Genomic DNA, 16,655 nt, shown 5'->3' on the forward strand with positions numbered 1-16,655 from the left:
TAAGGCAGAAGAGAAGGTTTCAGATCAAGAGAAGAGTTGAAGCAGAGCCAAAATATACAATAGTAAGTCTTATCATGTGTGGTATAGTTGAAAAGTGGTTTTATTCTTTAGAGAAAATATCTCTATTAAGAGAACAGCGATTTAAAACAGACAGAAAATTTCTGGTCCCAAATTTTAAAAAAAATTGAAATGTACATGATAAATTCCTGAACTAGCTTCCAGGAAGTCAATAAATAAATAAATAAATACACAAAAAAACAAGAAAAAAATTCTATATTCAATTAACATACTGATGAGGCTGACAAAATTTGTACCACAGAACTGTAAAGCATCAAATTAAAAAAATGCATAAACTCTAAATCAGATTATATTCACAGATGGGTCTGAGAATTTGAATCATTCCAGAAATTCAGTCCCATCTCTAGTTATATGTAGCCCTGAATTACAAAAATACTTCTGAAATGTATAGGAATTTTAACAAAAATCAGTGAATCTCTCACTTGCCTGCCAAAACTGCAGTTGAAGGTTCTGCATTTCCCCTGCAGCATTTCCCCTGGTGATATCATTAGCACCTAAAGCCTAATATGTTTTAGGTATTCATAGGGCCAGATTTTCATTGCATTCTGGCCTCTTCTTTGCAGGTGCTCAAAAGCAGCCAAATCTACCTAGCTGAGAATACCCCCAGCATGGGGGCCTTTTAGCTACCAGTGGCTGTTTAGCCAGCCCAGCACAGAGGTACAAGGAGAGGGCTTAGCCAGGACAGAGCTAGCATATAGTTTATTTGGGACTATAAACAACTGAAATATCTAACCTACATGGTGACTCAGCACAGCTATACCCTGATAATCAGGGTGCTGTAACTGGCTCCCCAATAACCCCACATCTTTTTTGTGTCAAGCAAAAGCTGAGCACAGCAGAGAATCTGGGTTGAAAGTCTTTTTGCTGCTGTAGAGAAAACACAGATCCTTGCACTCCAGTCTTGGCAGGTAAAAAGTTCACCTTTCAGGCTCGAATTCTGCTTTCACCTCATTGTGTTGTATTTTTGTTTACAGGTGGGATTTTCAAAAATCCCAAACTCACTTAGAGGCACAATTCGTACTGAAATTCGGGGGGACTTGTATTCCTAAAAGACTTTGGGAGTTCTGAAAATCCCACCCTTTGTGTTATACACCTTGTTTGGTGCCTTATTTAAAAGATTTCTCTATACAAGGCAATAAATATGCCCCCAAATGATTTTACAGTAATCAGAGGGGAAAAAACAGGTTTCCCCATTTAGGGATAACTACCAAGAGACTTGAAGTGGCTACAACCAAACATTTCAGTTGCAGGTGCTCAGCACCTCTCACCAACGGGTCCTCTGGCTCTAATTCTCCTGTCATTAGAAGGATAGCCTCCCCATAGCACATTGATAGACTAGGATAATATTAAACATCAGCAAAAGTGTACAATCTGAGAAAGCTCAGGACTCTTTTCATGTGGTATCATAAACAAAAATCTCACCACATTTTAGGCAATGTCAGCAGGCAGCAGCTGTTGCAAAGGAACAAATGTAAATACTGAATTTTTGAGGACACCAAAACATTTACACCAAACTTTCATTTGAGGGTGTTTCCTTTCTACCTTGTTGCTTGTTAGCTGCTTCTTTCAAGTGTCTCAAGGCCAGCTTTGTTGCCATACCAGGGTACAACAAGACCCATTGGTTTCATGAGCATTTTAAATTTTATAAATTTATGTACAAGTATAATTTAAAAATGACTCTACAGATTTAAGTCTTTACCGTTTAGTGGGGAGGAGCATCTTTTTATGCTAGTTCTGTAATATAAAGGTTTCCCTATGCTGAAAGATTCTCCACACTTTGCAACAGTTGTGATTTATTGAATTAAGAGCCATTTACATTTTTATGACTATTTACACAACTGCCAAATAGCCAGCTGTATTAAGAAGGAACAAATTAAAGATGCAAGTCGAGGGAAATTGATCTTTCAAGTGATGTGATTGTGGTGTTGTAGCCAGGATGTTGGCCCCAGGATATTAGAGAGACGGGGTGGGTGAGGTAATATCTTTTTAATCTGGAATTTCCAAACCTGTAGAAGAGCTCTGTGTAAGTTCGAAAGCTTGTCACTCTCACCAACAGAAGCTGGTTCAATAAAACAGAGGTTCTTAACCTTTTTCTTTCTGAGTCCGCTCCCCCCCTCCCCCCCGACTGCTATGAAAACTCCACGGCCCACCTGCACCACAACAACTGTTTTTCTACGTATCCAGTAGATTAAAAGCCAGGGCTGGCATTAGGGGCTAGTAAGCAGAGCAATTTCCCGGGGCCCCACACCACAAGGGGCCCCCTCAAAGCTAAGTTGCTCGGGCTTCGGCTTCTGCCCTGGGGGGCGGGGCTCGGTCTTCAGCTTTTTGCCCTGGGCCCGAGTGAGTCTAATGTTGGCCCTGCTCTCTGGTTTGTTTTGGTGGATCCCTTGAAACCGGCTCACAGCCCCCACACCCATGGGGCCCTGGACCTCATCCACCTGGTCTTGCTAAGTGACATGATTTTCAGTTATCTAGGAATTTGCATCTAGACATAGTATGAGTTCTCAACTGAAAAGCTGCTGCATCTGTACAAGCTGGTGAATTCAGAGTAAGTTCTAGCCACCACGTGAGACACTGAGAAAACTCCAACAATGTGAAGTAAGAAAAAGAAAGGATCCTGGCTCACGCCTCTGTATCAAGTGCTGATTTCAAATTCCATCCATTTTTACCTCTAAAAAAAAAAAAAAAAAGGGGGCAACAGAAAATTTTACTCTGTTAACACACACAGACCAATTTTCAGAGGTGCTGTATACCCAGGCCTCCCAAAATACTTGGTCACCTGCTTTCTGATAACATCAGTTCATTGAATGGGAACTGGCTAATCCACTTCGACTCAGTGCTCAGGGTTTCTGGGTGACTACTAGGCATTTGTGCCTAGTGCAAAGTAAAAATTCCAGATATCTGTATTATATCAGCAGAAGAAATGGTCAGAAGGTTTGATATAGCACCAACCAACCAATACTAGTCAGGAAACAGGGAGCTTCTGCATCTTTCTAATAATTTACTTCAAAGTATTCTAGTTTAACAGTTCTCTTGCCTCAAGCCACAAAAAAAGTATAAAGCAGTTTTTTAAACAAGTTCTAATAAAAAAAAAGTTACCTGTAATACTGAATCCATTTCTATATCCTTGCTGCTCCACAGCAAACATCCATCCTATGATACCTCCAACAGAAGCAAGAGGAAGCAGAGAATACCCCAGCACCTCTGGAATAGTGCTGATAGCAGTGTATGCTCGCCCATGGTTCATCACAACGTAAGAATGGAGGTCAGTGTTCTCAAATACAACTGGAACTGGGTTACTTCCTACAAAGATTTTCCCTTTCACTTTCCCATTCACTCGCTGAGGAGAACCTGGTAAATCAAAAACACCAATGTAAGGTAAAGAATTTCACAAAGTAAAAACAGAATTAACACATTGTTCAGAGCTACGTATTCTAATCAGTGTATTAATTTTGTGCAAATAGAAAGTAGAAAATTAGTGTCAACATGCATGGCAAGAGACAGATGCTCACAGTGTTAGACATACAAGCCACCTACAAATGAGGTGTAAAGTTGCATAGGCAATTACAGTTTCATTGCTATGAAAAAGAGAGAGTGGGCAGAGTTACAATAATTAGATCTTGTCCTTTTTCATTTTTCCCAGGGATAGATAGTTGAATAAACAAGCTGTTTTGTGAAAGCACAGTGGTTCTCAAACTTCTGTACTGGTGACCCCATTTACATAGCAAGCCTCTGAGTGTGACCCCCTTATAAATTAAAAGAACTTTTTAATATATTTAGCACCATTATAAATGCTGGAGGCAAAGCGGGGTTTGGATTGGAAGCTGACAGCTTGCGACCCCCCAGGTAATAACCTCATGACCCCCTGAGGGGTCCCTACCCGCAATTTGAGAACCCCTGTTGTAGCATCTGCAAATAGTGAATGCCATACAGTAACCCCCCTAATTATATAAATTCCTGCCTTCAGAGTCTGCCCTAAAGCAGTGTTTTTCAAAGTTTGGGTCACAACCAAGTATGGGATCACGGCATGTAAGGCACTGGGTTGCCTTGCTCAGCACCCAGGGACCCTAGCGACTCTGGTCAGCACCACTGACCGGGACATTAAAAGTCCCATCGGCGCTGCTGCCCAGCTAAGGCAGGCTAGTGCCTACCTGCTCCAACACTGCACTGCACCCAGAAGCAGCCAGCAACGGGTGAGGCTTCTAGGCAGGGGGGCCACAGGGCTCTTCAGGACCCCCCCCCCCGTGCACTGGCTCCGCACTCCCACTGGCTGGAGGGGGAGGGGAGGCGGTGCCTGCGGGCAATAGCTGCGCGGAGCCGCTTCCGTGCCTCTGCCTAGGAGCCGGACCTGCTGCTGGCCGCGGTGCCAGGACAGGCAGTAAGCCTGCCTTTGAACCCCAGCTGCGCCACAGACCAGGAGCCGCTGGAGGTAAGTCCACGCCCCAACCCCGCGCCCCAATCCCCTGTCCCAGCCCTGAGCACCCTCCAAACCCTGAACCCCTTCCTGCACCCCAAACACCTCATCCCCGGCCCCATCCCAGAGCCTGCACCCCCAGCCCAGAGCCCTGACTCCCTCCCACACCCCAACCCCCTGCCCCAGTCCTGAGCCCCCCCAAACCCAGAACCCCTCCTGCATCCCAAACCCCTCATCCCCAGCCCCACCCCAGAGCCTGCAACCCAGAGCCCCCTCGCAAACCCTGAACCCCTCATTTCCAGCCCCACCCCACAGCCCGCACCCCAACCCTCTGCCCCAGCCCTGAGCCCCTCCCAACAGCCCAAACCCCTCATCCCCAGCACCATTGGGTCGCGGGCATCAACAATTTTCTTCAACTGAGTCCCCAGAAAAAAAGTTTGAAAACCACTGCGCTAAAGTATCTTCAGAGCTACAGAGTACAAATTTGCTCCTCCTTTATTTGAAGTTACTTCCATTAAGCAACCAAGATTTTTTGTATGGTCCCTATTGTGGTCATGGCAGGCTTCGCTGTATTTAAGGTGACACTGAGTACCATTATAGTCCCACATTTTTCATACCTCAACTTTCCTCAAAATTCTGTCATATACAATTCGTCACTAGTTTTGCACAGAGGTAGTATTCTGGATTAGTATTTAGGGTGCTGTGGTATTTTCTAATGTATAAAGTACATGCATTAAGTTCAAGTTACATTAGTTTCAGATCTTTTATTTTCCTTGCTCTGGATTGGTTTAAATTTGTAACTAACACTGAGTTAAGTGCAATTTTTGCCTTTTGTAAAAACCAGAAAGCAAGGAAAGCGTTTAGTCAGTTACTTAACAGCCAAAATGCATGTACAGATTGAGTCACTAGAAGGATTACAAGTGTATACGTAAGAAATTCCTTTTTGGATCTCACACGAGCATGTTTAAATATAGAGCCAACAAAATCAAGCAGCTTAGATATTTGCTATAGGAGTTGAAAAAGTCAAAGAAACTGGAGTCATACTTTGACTCCAGTAGTAAAAGTCAGATTGTGCATTCCTTTTAAAGAAGTTTCTTTCTAGAGATGGGCTACCCCCTGAACTTTGCAGGTCTACGAAATTCAAAGAGTAACCAAGGTCTAGTTTTCCTTTAGATGTTCAGCTGTCCTAGCAAGCATAGCTGAAAAGCTTGTGTAATTTCTTATATTTACCTCCATTGCAAAATGGAGTAGTTTTAAACCATTCAGTGTATTATTCAAAGTGTCACCTTGGCTGCAATGGTAAAAAGTTACCCGCCAATGCCTTCAACCTATGCTTTGGGACTGAGGGTGCCCAAGCAGCCTTCAATTATTTTTCTCCACACAAAGCCCCATAAACTAAGAATTCAGATACTAACACTGGTCGCTAGTGGCTAAGGTGTCACATACAACAGGCTGTTCTAGCCTCTGTGCTCAATGTCTAACGTCTGGGGAGGCTGCTGAGTAGTGTGGAAGCTCTGTGTGAGCTGTGATGTGTCCGGCTCGCAGAAGCTGGGTGCTCTCCGCTGCCACAGCCCATTTTAACAAATGAAGTGTTAAGGTGTCAACTCTAGAATAAAAGCTTTGATAACAAAGCTGTCCAGGATATAGTCATAAGAGCTCTACAAACAAACAAATCCCTGGTTTCCTAAATGCACAGTACTTAAAGTTGCTAAGTTTCCTGAAGAATATTCATTACATTTTAAGAAGTGGGCTGCCAAAGACTTCAGTATTCCCATTTGCTTATATGTGAAATTTACAGATATCCAACACGTCCCAGTTCGTCTGCTTCCTGTTTACATCGAAAGGGGGGAGAGAACTAGACTAGACACTGAGGGCATTAGGTTGTTAATTGTTTATTCCAGTAGACGTATGTTCCAGACAGCCGTTTACATATTTTCTTCACCCCATAACTATATGGAAAAATGTACTTTTCCAAGCAATAAATATTAGGAAGGGTAACAATAAATATTAGGAAGCGTCACTTCCATCCATTTTGGACCAGTCTTGCACTCAGGGTCAGCATTCACGTTAGTGGGGCGAATGTTTTTCAAAAAGGCTTCCACTAGAGAGCAGTGCGCATTGCAATAACCCTATAAAAGAGGAATGCCTCATCATTACTGAGCGCCTACACTCGATAGCCAGCAGGATGAGAGAGAGAACCTCACCGCAGTACTGTTAGCCTCATCTGGGTTGGTCTAATAAAGTCTCAAGAATGTTCCCAAGGAACACAGTGCGACTTCTTGTAGTAAGATACAACACTTTACTGTAGATTAGTGAAGCGAGACTTCTTGATGCCATGTATCTCCTCTCAACTAATGGTCTAAGGAAACAAATCATTCTGAAAATCTGAAGTGAGGCCAAAAATTGACAAGACAACTGCCCATTAAAGTGCCCTATTTAGACAGAAGGCATATGGCCCAATGCATAAGCCCAGCAAGATTAAAATAATAAAAAATAAAAAGTCTCTCGCAAAGTCAGCTTTCTTACTCTTTCATTCTGAACCAGGATCTGTGTTTGCTGCCTTTCAGTTGTTTTAAGGGGTTTTCCTTCCTTTTCCTCCTCCACCCCACCCACTGAATGTTCTTTGGAGGAGGAGGATGGAATTTGTTCTCGATGGGCCCCAGTGTAGTCTCCCCGGAGGAGCTCTGTGGTAGAGCTGTCAGGCAGAAAAAGGACTTTGCGTTGCACAAACCCTTTGAAGATCCCTAGCTGTCCTTCCCTGACATAATTCTCTAAAGCATAGTTGCTAACTCTACTGCAGACAAAAATGGTAATTGTGTAAGCAAAAGTCTGTTTTAAGAAGCTCCTTCCAAGCAGAGACTTGCCCTCTTAGAATCAGTGTCTGCAATTGTGCGGACAATTTGGTTTTCTTGTCAGTAGTAGACCATTATGCAAAACAAATAGGCAGTCAGTGCTATTGACAGTGGTATGAAAGCACTTCAACTGTGACCCTAGGTTCTAAAAAGCAATGCTTTCTCCATGTTAAGTTACATTTTCATCTTCATCATGGATACGTTCTTTATTATGTGTCCACTTAAACTTAGTTTATGTATGGCTTTCAAATAAATACACAAGATTAAGATTTTTCAAGATCGTTTAAGGAGTTTTACTTAACTCATAATTTTCAACTGGTACTTACAAAAACATTTAAATGCAGCAAACTCATCCCATTCTATACTAAAGAGGATTTTAAAAAATTAATTGCCTATGTATCCATATAACCGTATTACAAGTTAAATGTCTCATACAAAACGTTAGTACAACTATTTAGCTTTGAAAAATTAAATTACCTTCTGCTACACATTGCCTGCCATTTCCTTTGTAGCCAGCAATACAACTGCAACAATACCCGTTTGGATAGTCTCTGCAAACAGCATGAACGGAACACTGATGACGGTTGTTAGCACAGGTCTGTTGGACATCTGTATGGTAACGGAACACTGCAGGAAGAAATACCAACCAATTAGTATTCTGCATATTACATTATAACCATAACATCCATAAAGATTCACAATAGGGCCAACTAGAACACAACACAATCCTGAGTTAGCTTCAGAATTTCATTGTGCCCATTTGATCAGCTTTTGGGAAAGGCAAACAACTACAATAGATTTTTGCTTGCCTTGCAATACATAGCTAATTTGCCCAAATATTCTAGTAAAAGGTACTGGGCCAGATCCTCAGCTGCAGTAAATCAGTCGAGCTCTACTGTCTTAAGTTATGTCAATGGAAGTACACCAATTAATGCCAGATGTCAATCTGGTCCTTAAGCTAAACATGGGGAAAGTTTCTCAAGGTTCTGGTTTCCAGCCCACACCAAAAGGGACAGCCCAGAAGGGACAGCCCATTCACCCACTGTCAAAACCCACACCTGTGCTCTTCCAAGCTCACAGATATAACAATCCTCACGTCTGATGTCAGGGAACATTCTGAGCCCTGTCATTCAAATAATTATTCTGTGTCGCACTTGGCTTCACATTTGGTATATTCATTGCCTCAACAAGTAGCATTGCTAGTGCAGAGCTTTTAAACACACAAAACCAGGGAACCCTAAACTGTACATAGCCTTTTGTAGTGGTGGCTCAGGGTTCTCTGACTTTATCAAGTCATCTGTGTTCTATAAAGAGTTTATAAAGTTATACTTCTGTGAAAACAGTCTGTATCATACATACACAATCCTTACTAAGTGCAGCAACATATTGCAACAGTTAAAATGCAGGTCATTACTTTAACAACCATAATAACCAAAACAACTTGAATAAAAAATGTTGTTAAGACAGAGATACCTTTGAGACTATATTGCCCTTCAAAAGTATTAATACGCTTATTCCACAGAGACATTAGTCTCTCCACAGCATTGATCCTTCAAGCTACTGAGAACAGACCCATTGAGGGACAAGTCTGTGGTAAGCACAACTGGCCATACATGTTTGTGGTCAAGTATTACAATTGGACTTGAAACTTTCCATACGTCCCCCTAACATTGCCAAAACTAAACAGATCTGTCTGGAATTTCAGAGGTCTAAGGGCAAATCAAAAAGAAAGAGCCAATTTGGGATGGAGGATGCAGTGGGAAGCCATTCTGGGGGGAAAATAGGCTATATCGAGCAGCTTAGAGAGCACCCCTTAAATAAATCTACTTTTCATGCAGCCCACACTGCCCGTACAGATCTTTCATCGACATACTCCCATGATGGGGGAAGCAGAAAACAAGGGGATAAGGGGGATAGAGGAGACTGGTCTCAGGACAAAATGGAAGCCACACTGGGGTGCTGGGGTGGGAGAATGAGGTGGAAGGGGGAAACTCAGGTGCCAACCCTAATAAAACCTAAAACAGTACAAATGACCTTACCAATCCCAGTATCCTCAATATCTTCAATATCTTCCACATCTATAACCTGAGGATACTGCTGAGGGAACTGGTGGACCTGAAACTGAGGCGGCGTTTTCCCAGTTGAGAGTTCTGGCTGTTGATTGAAAGAGGACTCTCTTGGAGGTGTCTCTGTTGTTATAGCTTTGTGTGGTGGTTGTAAGTCATCTTCCGAAGCTGACTGAGGAATTCTATATGTAATATGTTGTTGATCCCCTCTTCTGCTGGGAACGTCATATGGTACTTGTTGCTGGCTTATTTCAACTGAGTCATGGTGCAATACAGCTGGTTTTGAGGTCACCCCTTGATACTGTTCATCATCACCAAATTCTGGACTGTTGCTGATTTTGGCAGGCACAATACTACTAGATGAGCTACCAATCTCAAAAACCCAGATTCCTTTCCTTCCAGAATTGCTGCTCCTAGAAAGAGAGAACAACCACACTAAATAAGGGGTCAGGTAACTTAACAGTAAAGAAAAGAACAGGAGGACTTGTGGCACCTTAGAGACTAACCAATTTATCTGAGCATGAGCTTCCGTGAGCGACAGTGTGAGCCACGAGTACTAAGGTGCCACAAGTCCTCCTTTTCTTTTTGCGAATACAGACGAACACGGCTGCTACTCTGAAACGTAACAATAAATAGAAATTCTATATGAAAAACACTACATATTTGATTCTAGACTCCATTGATAAATACAACTACAAATTGGATGAATTATCATACCTATACAAAATACAGCTCAGCGTACATGGCTAAAATTTTGGATAGTACACCTCTACCCCGATATAACGCGACCCGATGTAACACGAATTCGGATATAACGCAGTAAAGCAGCGCTCTGGGGGGTGGGGCTGCGCGCTCTGGCAGATCAGCATGTCAGCGTGTTTGGCTCCAACACGCTGCTCTGAGAGGCGTGTTTAGGGTGCCGGGCCAGGGCCGAGGGGTTAGATATGGGGCAGAGGGTCTCCGGGAGTGGTCATTGAACGGGGGGGGTTGGATGGTTCAGAGGTTCTGGGGGCGGGGCAGTCAGGGGACGGAAAACGGGGGCGTTGGATAGGGTGTGGGAGTCCCGGGGGGCCTGTCAGGGGGCAGAGGTGTGGATAGGGGTTGGGGCACTCAGGGGACAGGGAGGAGGGGGGTTGGGTAGGGGGTGGGGTCCTGGGGATGATTAGGGATGGGGGGTCTCTGGAGGGGGCGGTCAGGGGACAAGGAGCAGGGGGGCTTAGATAGGGGGTGGGGTCTTGGGAGGGGTGGTTACGGGCGTGGGGGTCTCTGGAGGGGGTAATCAGGGGACAAGGAGTGGGGGTTGGATGGGTCAGGGGTTCTGAGGGGTCAGTCAGGGGGCGGGAAGTGACTATTAATAACGGAAATGCTCGAGTCCAAAGCAAGTTCAATATAATGCAGTTTCACCTATAACGTGGTAAGATTTTTTTGGCTCCCAAGGACCGTGTTATATGGGGGTAGAGGTGTATTGCCAACATGTTTAATCTACATTGAGAACTAACTTCTTTCGAACATATCTGGAGGTTAGAGAGGGTTGGGAAGAAAAGGTGGTGTAATTTGGCCCATATTCATCTTGATAGCAGCACTCTGAACTTTCTGAATTGCTCTCTTTCCTTTCTGCCCTCTTCCCCACAAAAACAGAGGCAGGGGTGCTGGAACAAATTGTACAGTGGGGGTGCTGAGAGCCATTCAACCAAACTGTAAACGCTGGATCTGATGAAAACCACTTCAAGCCCCGGGGAGCAGCAGCACCCCCATAGGCAGTTCCAACAACTATGAACAGAGGCCAAGACTTTTCAAAAAGGGATGCCTAAAGTTAGGCTTCTCAGAAAGTGCCCCAATTTTCAAAAGGGCTGGGCACCCAATAGCTCCCACTGAAGACAACATTAGCACCCACTTTTGAAAAAGCATCGATCAGATTTTATGATTTCTAAGACAATGGCTAATGAAAGCTTATTAGCTATGACATTTTCTCACATTGCAGACTGCATAAAAACATGTCAGACAGTAGCAAGAACTGGGATTTGGATTTATTTATTTATTTAAAAAGCATACTCATGCAGGTTTTTGATGGACTCTTCATCATTAGCAACTGTATTGTAGGATCCTGGTTTTATCCACAAGTAGTAGTTTGTAGCAGCTTGACTAAAGCCAACTGTAGCAGGAATCTTTTCCTCAGCATTCTTGGAGTGTGCACTGTAGAACTGCAAACCATCTTCTGGATAAAGGAAAACAGCATAGGAACTGGAATCAGAAGAGGCTAAAACAGCCTGGAATGTGTTTCTCTGTGGGGAAGATTTAAATTCCATTACTTGTGGGAAAATATTCAAGATTAGAAAAAAAGGAAGACACTTTACAAATCAAAGTCAAGATCTGGGTTCACACAATGGGTTGTACATTACACAATTATTAGAGACTGTTAAATTCCTTTGAGAAGTTTTTCAAAGAAACAGATTTAATTGTTTTTTCAAAAACACATTTGTGTTGACTATGCTTAAATGTCACAATCAAAGTCTTACTGCAGATAAACTGAAGTCAATGTAAAATAGCCATTAGGATGCTTAAAAAAGCCCTAAGTTCAGTACTATGTTTAGCAAATTGAATAGTCCTTTTAACAGAAAAATTGAGTGGATTGGCTGTTCCTGGAAGATCTTGTATCAAATTTAGATGCTAATTACAAATGTTTGCACAGAATAGCATATTGAATTCACAGCTTCCGAAAATAAGGCAAAAAAAAAAAAAATGTTCAGTTTCAAGTGAGAAATGTCCTTACACAATGGCTGGGTGAGATCAAATACTCATACTGACTTTCCAAAACTACTACATTTTTATTTATCAGATGTTTTCTGCTTCAAGGACTTAAATCCCAGCTGAAGCTCAACATGGAGATTAAAGGAATATCCACAGAAAGAGAGCAGAGAAACTATCCTTTTAAATTTGATGAAACATAGTTCAATGAAACTCTCTAATTCAGTGCATTCTGGGGCATCTCAAGCCCCACATGGAGATGAAAAAGCCAAAGGTGTGCAATGAGGGGCAACACCCAATACAGGACCCCTCACAGTGCAAGCTTTACTGGATAACCAGCAGCAATGTTCAGGATACTTGTCAACCAAACAGACCATTCCTTTCATAAAGCCCAGTTTATACTAAGCCAATAAATAAATGACCAAATTAAAAAGCAACAACCTCAAAGCTACCACAACAAACTGGCCTTTGAGACGTCAAGGAATCGCTGGCCTAGTGGTACTGCACTGGACTGTACATGATGTGTGTTTAGATGCAGACAGCACATCCAATTTTGAATTCTGAGCTGCATTTTTTATTTTTGGGGCTGTCGGGTTGGGGAGGATTTTGGAGGATTTTATTATTTGTTGGTAGAGAACATCCATGCCACTGCAATCGTGGCCCTTGCTGAGACAGTGTTCCAGTGAGGGCCATTTATCTGACTTTAGCTGTTTACCACTGCCCCAAGCATAGGCCCCCTTCTGGGGAAGGTGGATGCTATGCCCATGGCCTAGTCAGACACAAGAAGCTAATATTTGGCAAAACAAGTCCCTGATCCTGGAAAGACAGAAGCACATGCTTAGTTTTACACACTGTGAGTAGTCCCATTGACAGTGGAGCTAATCTCAGTATATAAAATGAAGCACGAGCTCACATCTTTGCAGAATGGGACCTAAAAGATTTAGAAGATGGGGTGGGGAGGAGGGATTGTAGCTCTCAAATAAATTGTGAGATTAAGTCCTAAGCATACGTGGATCATCATACATTTATCTTAAAGAGACTACTATGGAAGGCCTTATTTCAGATATGTGAGTTTGTGGTGAATGAGATGTGATCAATCCATAAAGAAATCAAGGGCTAGATTCACAAGAGGACTTAAGTGCCTAACTGCCACTTTAGACACCTAAATCCCAGAATCAGGCCCCACTGGGATTCACAAAGCCTCTGATCAGCTGCCCCCGAAATCTGTAGGCACCAAAACTCGCTCAATGCCTCAACTGCAGTAAAAGTTCACAAGGTGTCTGTTTTTGCCTGAGCACATGCACTGCAGCCCCACACCAGGCATCCAGACACCTAAGCCCCGGAGCAATGCACGAACCAGGGAAAGACAGAGAGACAGTCTTCTGCCTAACTCGCCTGCAGGGCCTGGTCTGGAAAGCATGTTCAGAGATCAGCTACCAGATCAGGCCTTACAGAGAAGTTTACACAAAGACAGAAAAGTTTACACAAAGGAGCGAGCAGGGAAGAACAACCTTCCTCATAACCTTTCGCCCAGTGGTTAGGGTATTCACCTGGGATGTGAGAGACCCCCAAGTTAAGTACCACCCTCCAACTGAGGCACAGGAAAGAATTGAAGTGGGTTCTGCCACCTCTCAGGAGTAAAAACTAGCCACTGGGGCATGGTATATTCTAGTGTGGAGTTCTCTCAGTCTCCCCTGTTGAAAAGTGGATAAATAAATTTTAAAAAGTAGGGGGACTCAATCCTGGGTCTCCCACCTTTCAGGTGAGTGCACTAAACATCAGGCTACAGAGTCAGTCTCATACTTACCTGCTCTCTCTGGCCCAATCAGTGCAACAGCTTCAACAGGAGAGACAGAGAGACCCCTGTCAGAATATCCAATAGCCCAGTGGTTAGGATGCTCACCAGAGAGGCACCAGAGCCCAATTCAAATCTCCTCTCACCATCAGGGAGAGGAGGGACTTGAATTGGGGGTTTTCCACATCCAAGGTGAGTATCCTAACCACTGGACCAAACATTATGAGGGTGCTGCTGCGCCTCCTCCCTCCCTGATAGCTTCTTACTAAAACAACGTAGGCACCTCACACCAAGAGAGCATTTGCAGCTGAGAATCCCACGTTGTAGGAGGCACTTCCCGGTGGCCCAGACTTAGGCGCCTATCTATGAGACGGCGGGGAAATGCTTCACACACCCGCCTTGGCTTAGCATCTTCCATCTTTGGTGAGGGCATCACCTAGTGTGCTGGCTTTTGTGAATCCTATTCTGAGATGCCCATCTCTTCCATTCATTGTGTAGGGAGCCTAGGTGCCTAAATCCAGCCTTTGTGAATCCCAGTGATTTTCTAGGCACCTGAAAGTTAGACCTAATGATGTTGAGTGGCACCACATTAAGTTTCTTTGTTAATTTAGCCCCAAAATTCCAGGTTTTAGTACCTCTAAGTTCCCCGATTATTCCAAGTATCTGGCATATTTTTGGGTGTCGTAAAAGTTAACATAACAGCCCAAGGATAGTTTAAAGTTGAATAAAAAGGTTAAAACATGTGAGCTTTGTCCTCATCTCCACCCACATGCTACAAGCCAAACTGCTTACATCTTTTAAATACGTCTGAGAAACTCCTCCCAAAAATTTCCTTCTCGTGAATGCTGTGATAAGCACAGAAAGCGAAGTGGTAAGGTATTTAAACTGAAATAATTTTGTTTTTGAAGTATGAAATATTACAATTGACACTTAAAACAATGGACCATGGAGGTACACTTCTGTTGCACTTGGTCTATCTTAGAGCTCTGTCTAATATTCACCTTGCCTTCCAGAGTGGGGTCTTCTCCACGTACGTGGTAAGGAGCCACAAACGTCCAGGTAACAATGACAACACTGCTTGGATCAAAAGTGGCCTCAGGGAAACCTCGTTGGATATAGTCTGCAGCAAGCTGTAAGACATCAGGGGATGAATCTTCTCTATAAAACACCTTCCCACGTCCATCTGTAGTGTCCAGATCAGCCAAAAATGGAGCAATAGCTCCAAAACTGAGTGGGAACTGACCAAGGTATTCTTCTTCTTTTGATGGTTCATTCACTGCAATGATCCCATTAGTGGCCACCTAACAGAAAGGGTAAAATCATTTAGACAGGGCAGTAAGTATTGTTCACATGGCTATTTCATAAGTCTACACACTTTTGTAGTATTTTCAAACCCACTGAAACATTTCCGGTTCTCAAATACCTAATATCAGTGAAGCTGAAGCTTGTATTTATGAGATAAGTCAAGTTTAACAACCTGTAGGACAATCCCAAAAACAACTTTTTATATCTATTTGGAGGAATCTTGGGGTTTTAGCTTCTCATGGTTCAGCAACAAGGTACATTAAGAACTGAACATTCTTCTCTCTGAAGGATGAGATTTCAAACAGCTGTACTTCACAAGTTACCACATTCACCTCTGCTTATGGCAAATCAATACAAAATAAGCACATCTCACAAACTCCAAAACTCTCAATCTTTATAGATCAAAACCTAGTGCAAGCAGTCTTTTGTATGGATTCTCTTAGATGACTAGATACTAGCCATTATGCTATTAAAAATGTTTACATAAGAGTGCTGCTAGATACGGAAGCAGGGCTGGCTTTAGGGAAAATGGCACTCTGGGCAAGCCTGTATTTTGGTGCCCCGTCACCCACTGCCTCTCCCCACCTCCTACTCATCCTCCCAGACTCCTGCTGCTTTCCCATTAGTTCCGCCATCACCGCTGGCCCCCACTTCCTCCCCAGGTGCCTGATGCCTTCCCCACTCCCATTGCCCCAAGCTCCCTTCTGTGGCCTTGCACTCCAGGCCCACCCCACTCCTTGCCTCTTGACCACAGTACCCTCTGACCATGGTGCCCTAGGCAGTCACCCATGTCGCCCACCCATAAGGCCAGCCCTGGATGAAAGTAATGAAGTAAATACTCAAACTTAGAATTTTAAAATGGATAAATAAATACTTAGGACAATTACTTTGTTGACTAACCAGTGAGCCAGATTCTCACCTAATGCAAACTAGTGTAGTTCCATTAATGTCAATGGAGCTATTCAGATTGACACCTGAATCTGGACCACACTACTTCTACACTGTAAGACCCAGGAGCAGTGGTATGGATGACATTATACACTTGTAGGAGAGCTTGGGGCTGATGAAAGTGAGGGATCAACAGCATCATCATGTGCCCCCCACAGCAGGAGCAGAGATGTTGTGCAACTTTCCGCAACAGATCAGCCAATAGATCTTCCTCCCAACTTCCCTGCTTAGGGCTTTGTGCAAATGGCACAATCAAGCCATTCCTCACGTTCCTTCCTTGCATTCAAGATTGCTGTAACTGTTGGTCCTGTCTACACTGGCAAGTTTCTGCACAGTAAAGCAGGTTTCTGTGCTGTAACTCCCAAGGTTTACACAGTGCCAAGCCACTCAGTGCAAGAAACCGCACAGTTGCAGTGCTGTAAAAAACCCACCCAACACCTTTCTATACTGGG

The 16,655-nt window shown here is 43.5% G+C and overlaps 1 protein-coding gene across 1 annotated transcript in view; it reads right to left on the reverse strand.

Moving 5' to 3' along the window:
- The window catches only part of NID1 (nidogen 1), a 70,588-nt gene extending 54,543 nt beyond the window's left edge, over window positions 1-16,045 (reverse strand). Inside the window, exons 1-6 of the mRNA XM_077812172.1 lie at window positions 16,013-16,045; window positions 14,952-15,251; window positions 11,463-11,692; window positions 9,384-9,823; window positions 7,822-7,971; window positions 3,178-3,429 (exon numbers count right to left, since the gene is read on the reverse strand). Of these exons, the coding sequence (XP_077668298.1) occupies window positions 3,178-3,429; window positions 7,822-7,971; window positions 9,384-9,823; window positions 11,463-11,692; window positions 14,952-15,251; window positions 16,013-16,045 (1,405 nt within the window). The remainder of the gene's footprint in view (window positions 1-3,177; window positions 3,430-7,821; window positions 7,972-9,383; window positions 9,824-11,462; window positions 11,693-14,951; window positions 15,252-16,012) is intronic.
- Between the last annotated feature and the right edge of the window lie 610 nt (window positions 16,046-16,655).

The sequence above is a fragment of the Eretmochelys imbricata genome, chromosome 3 (genome assembly GCF_965152235.1).
Source record: "Eretmochelys imbricata isolate rEreImb1 chromosome 3, rEreImb1.hap1, whole genome shotgun sequence".
NCBI lineage: Eukaryota > Metazoa > Chordata > Testudines > Cheloniidae > Eretmochelys > Eretmochelys imbricata.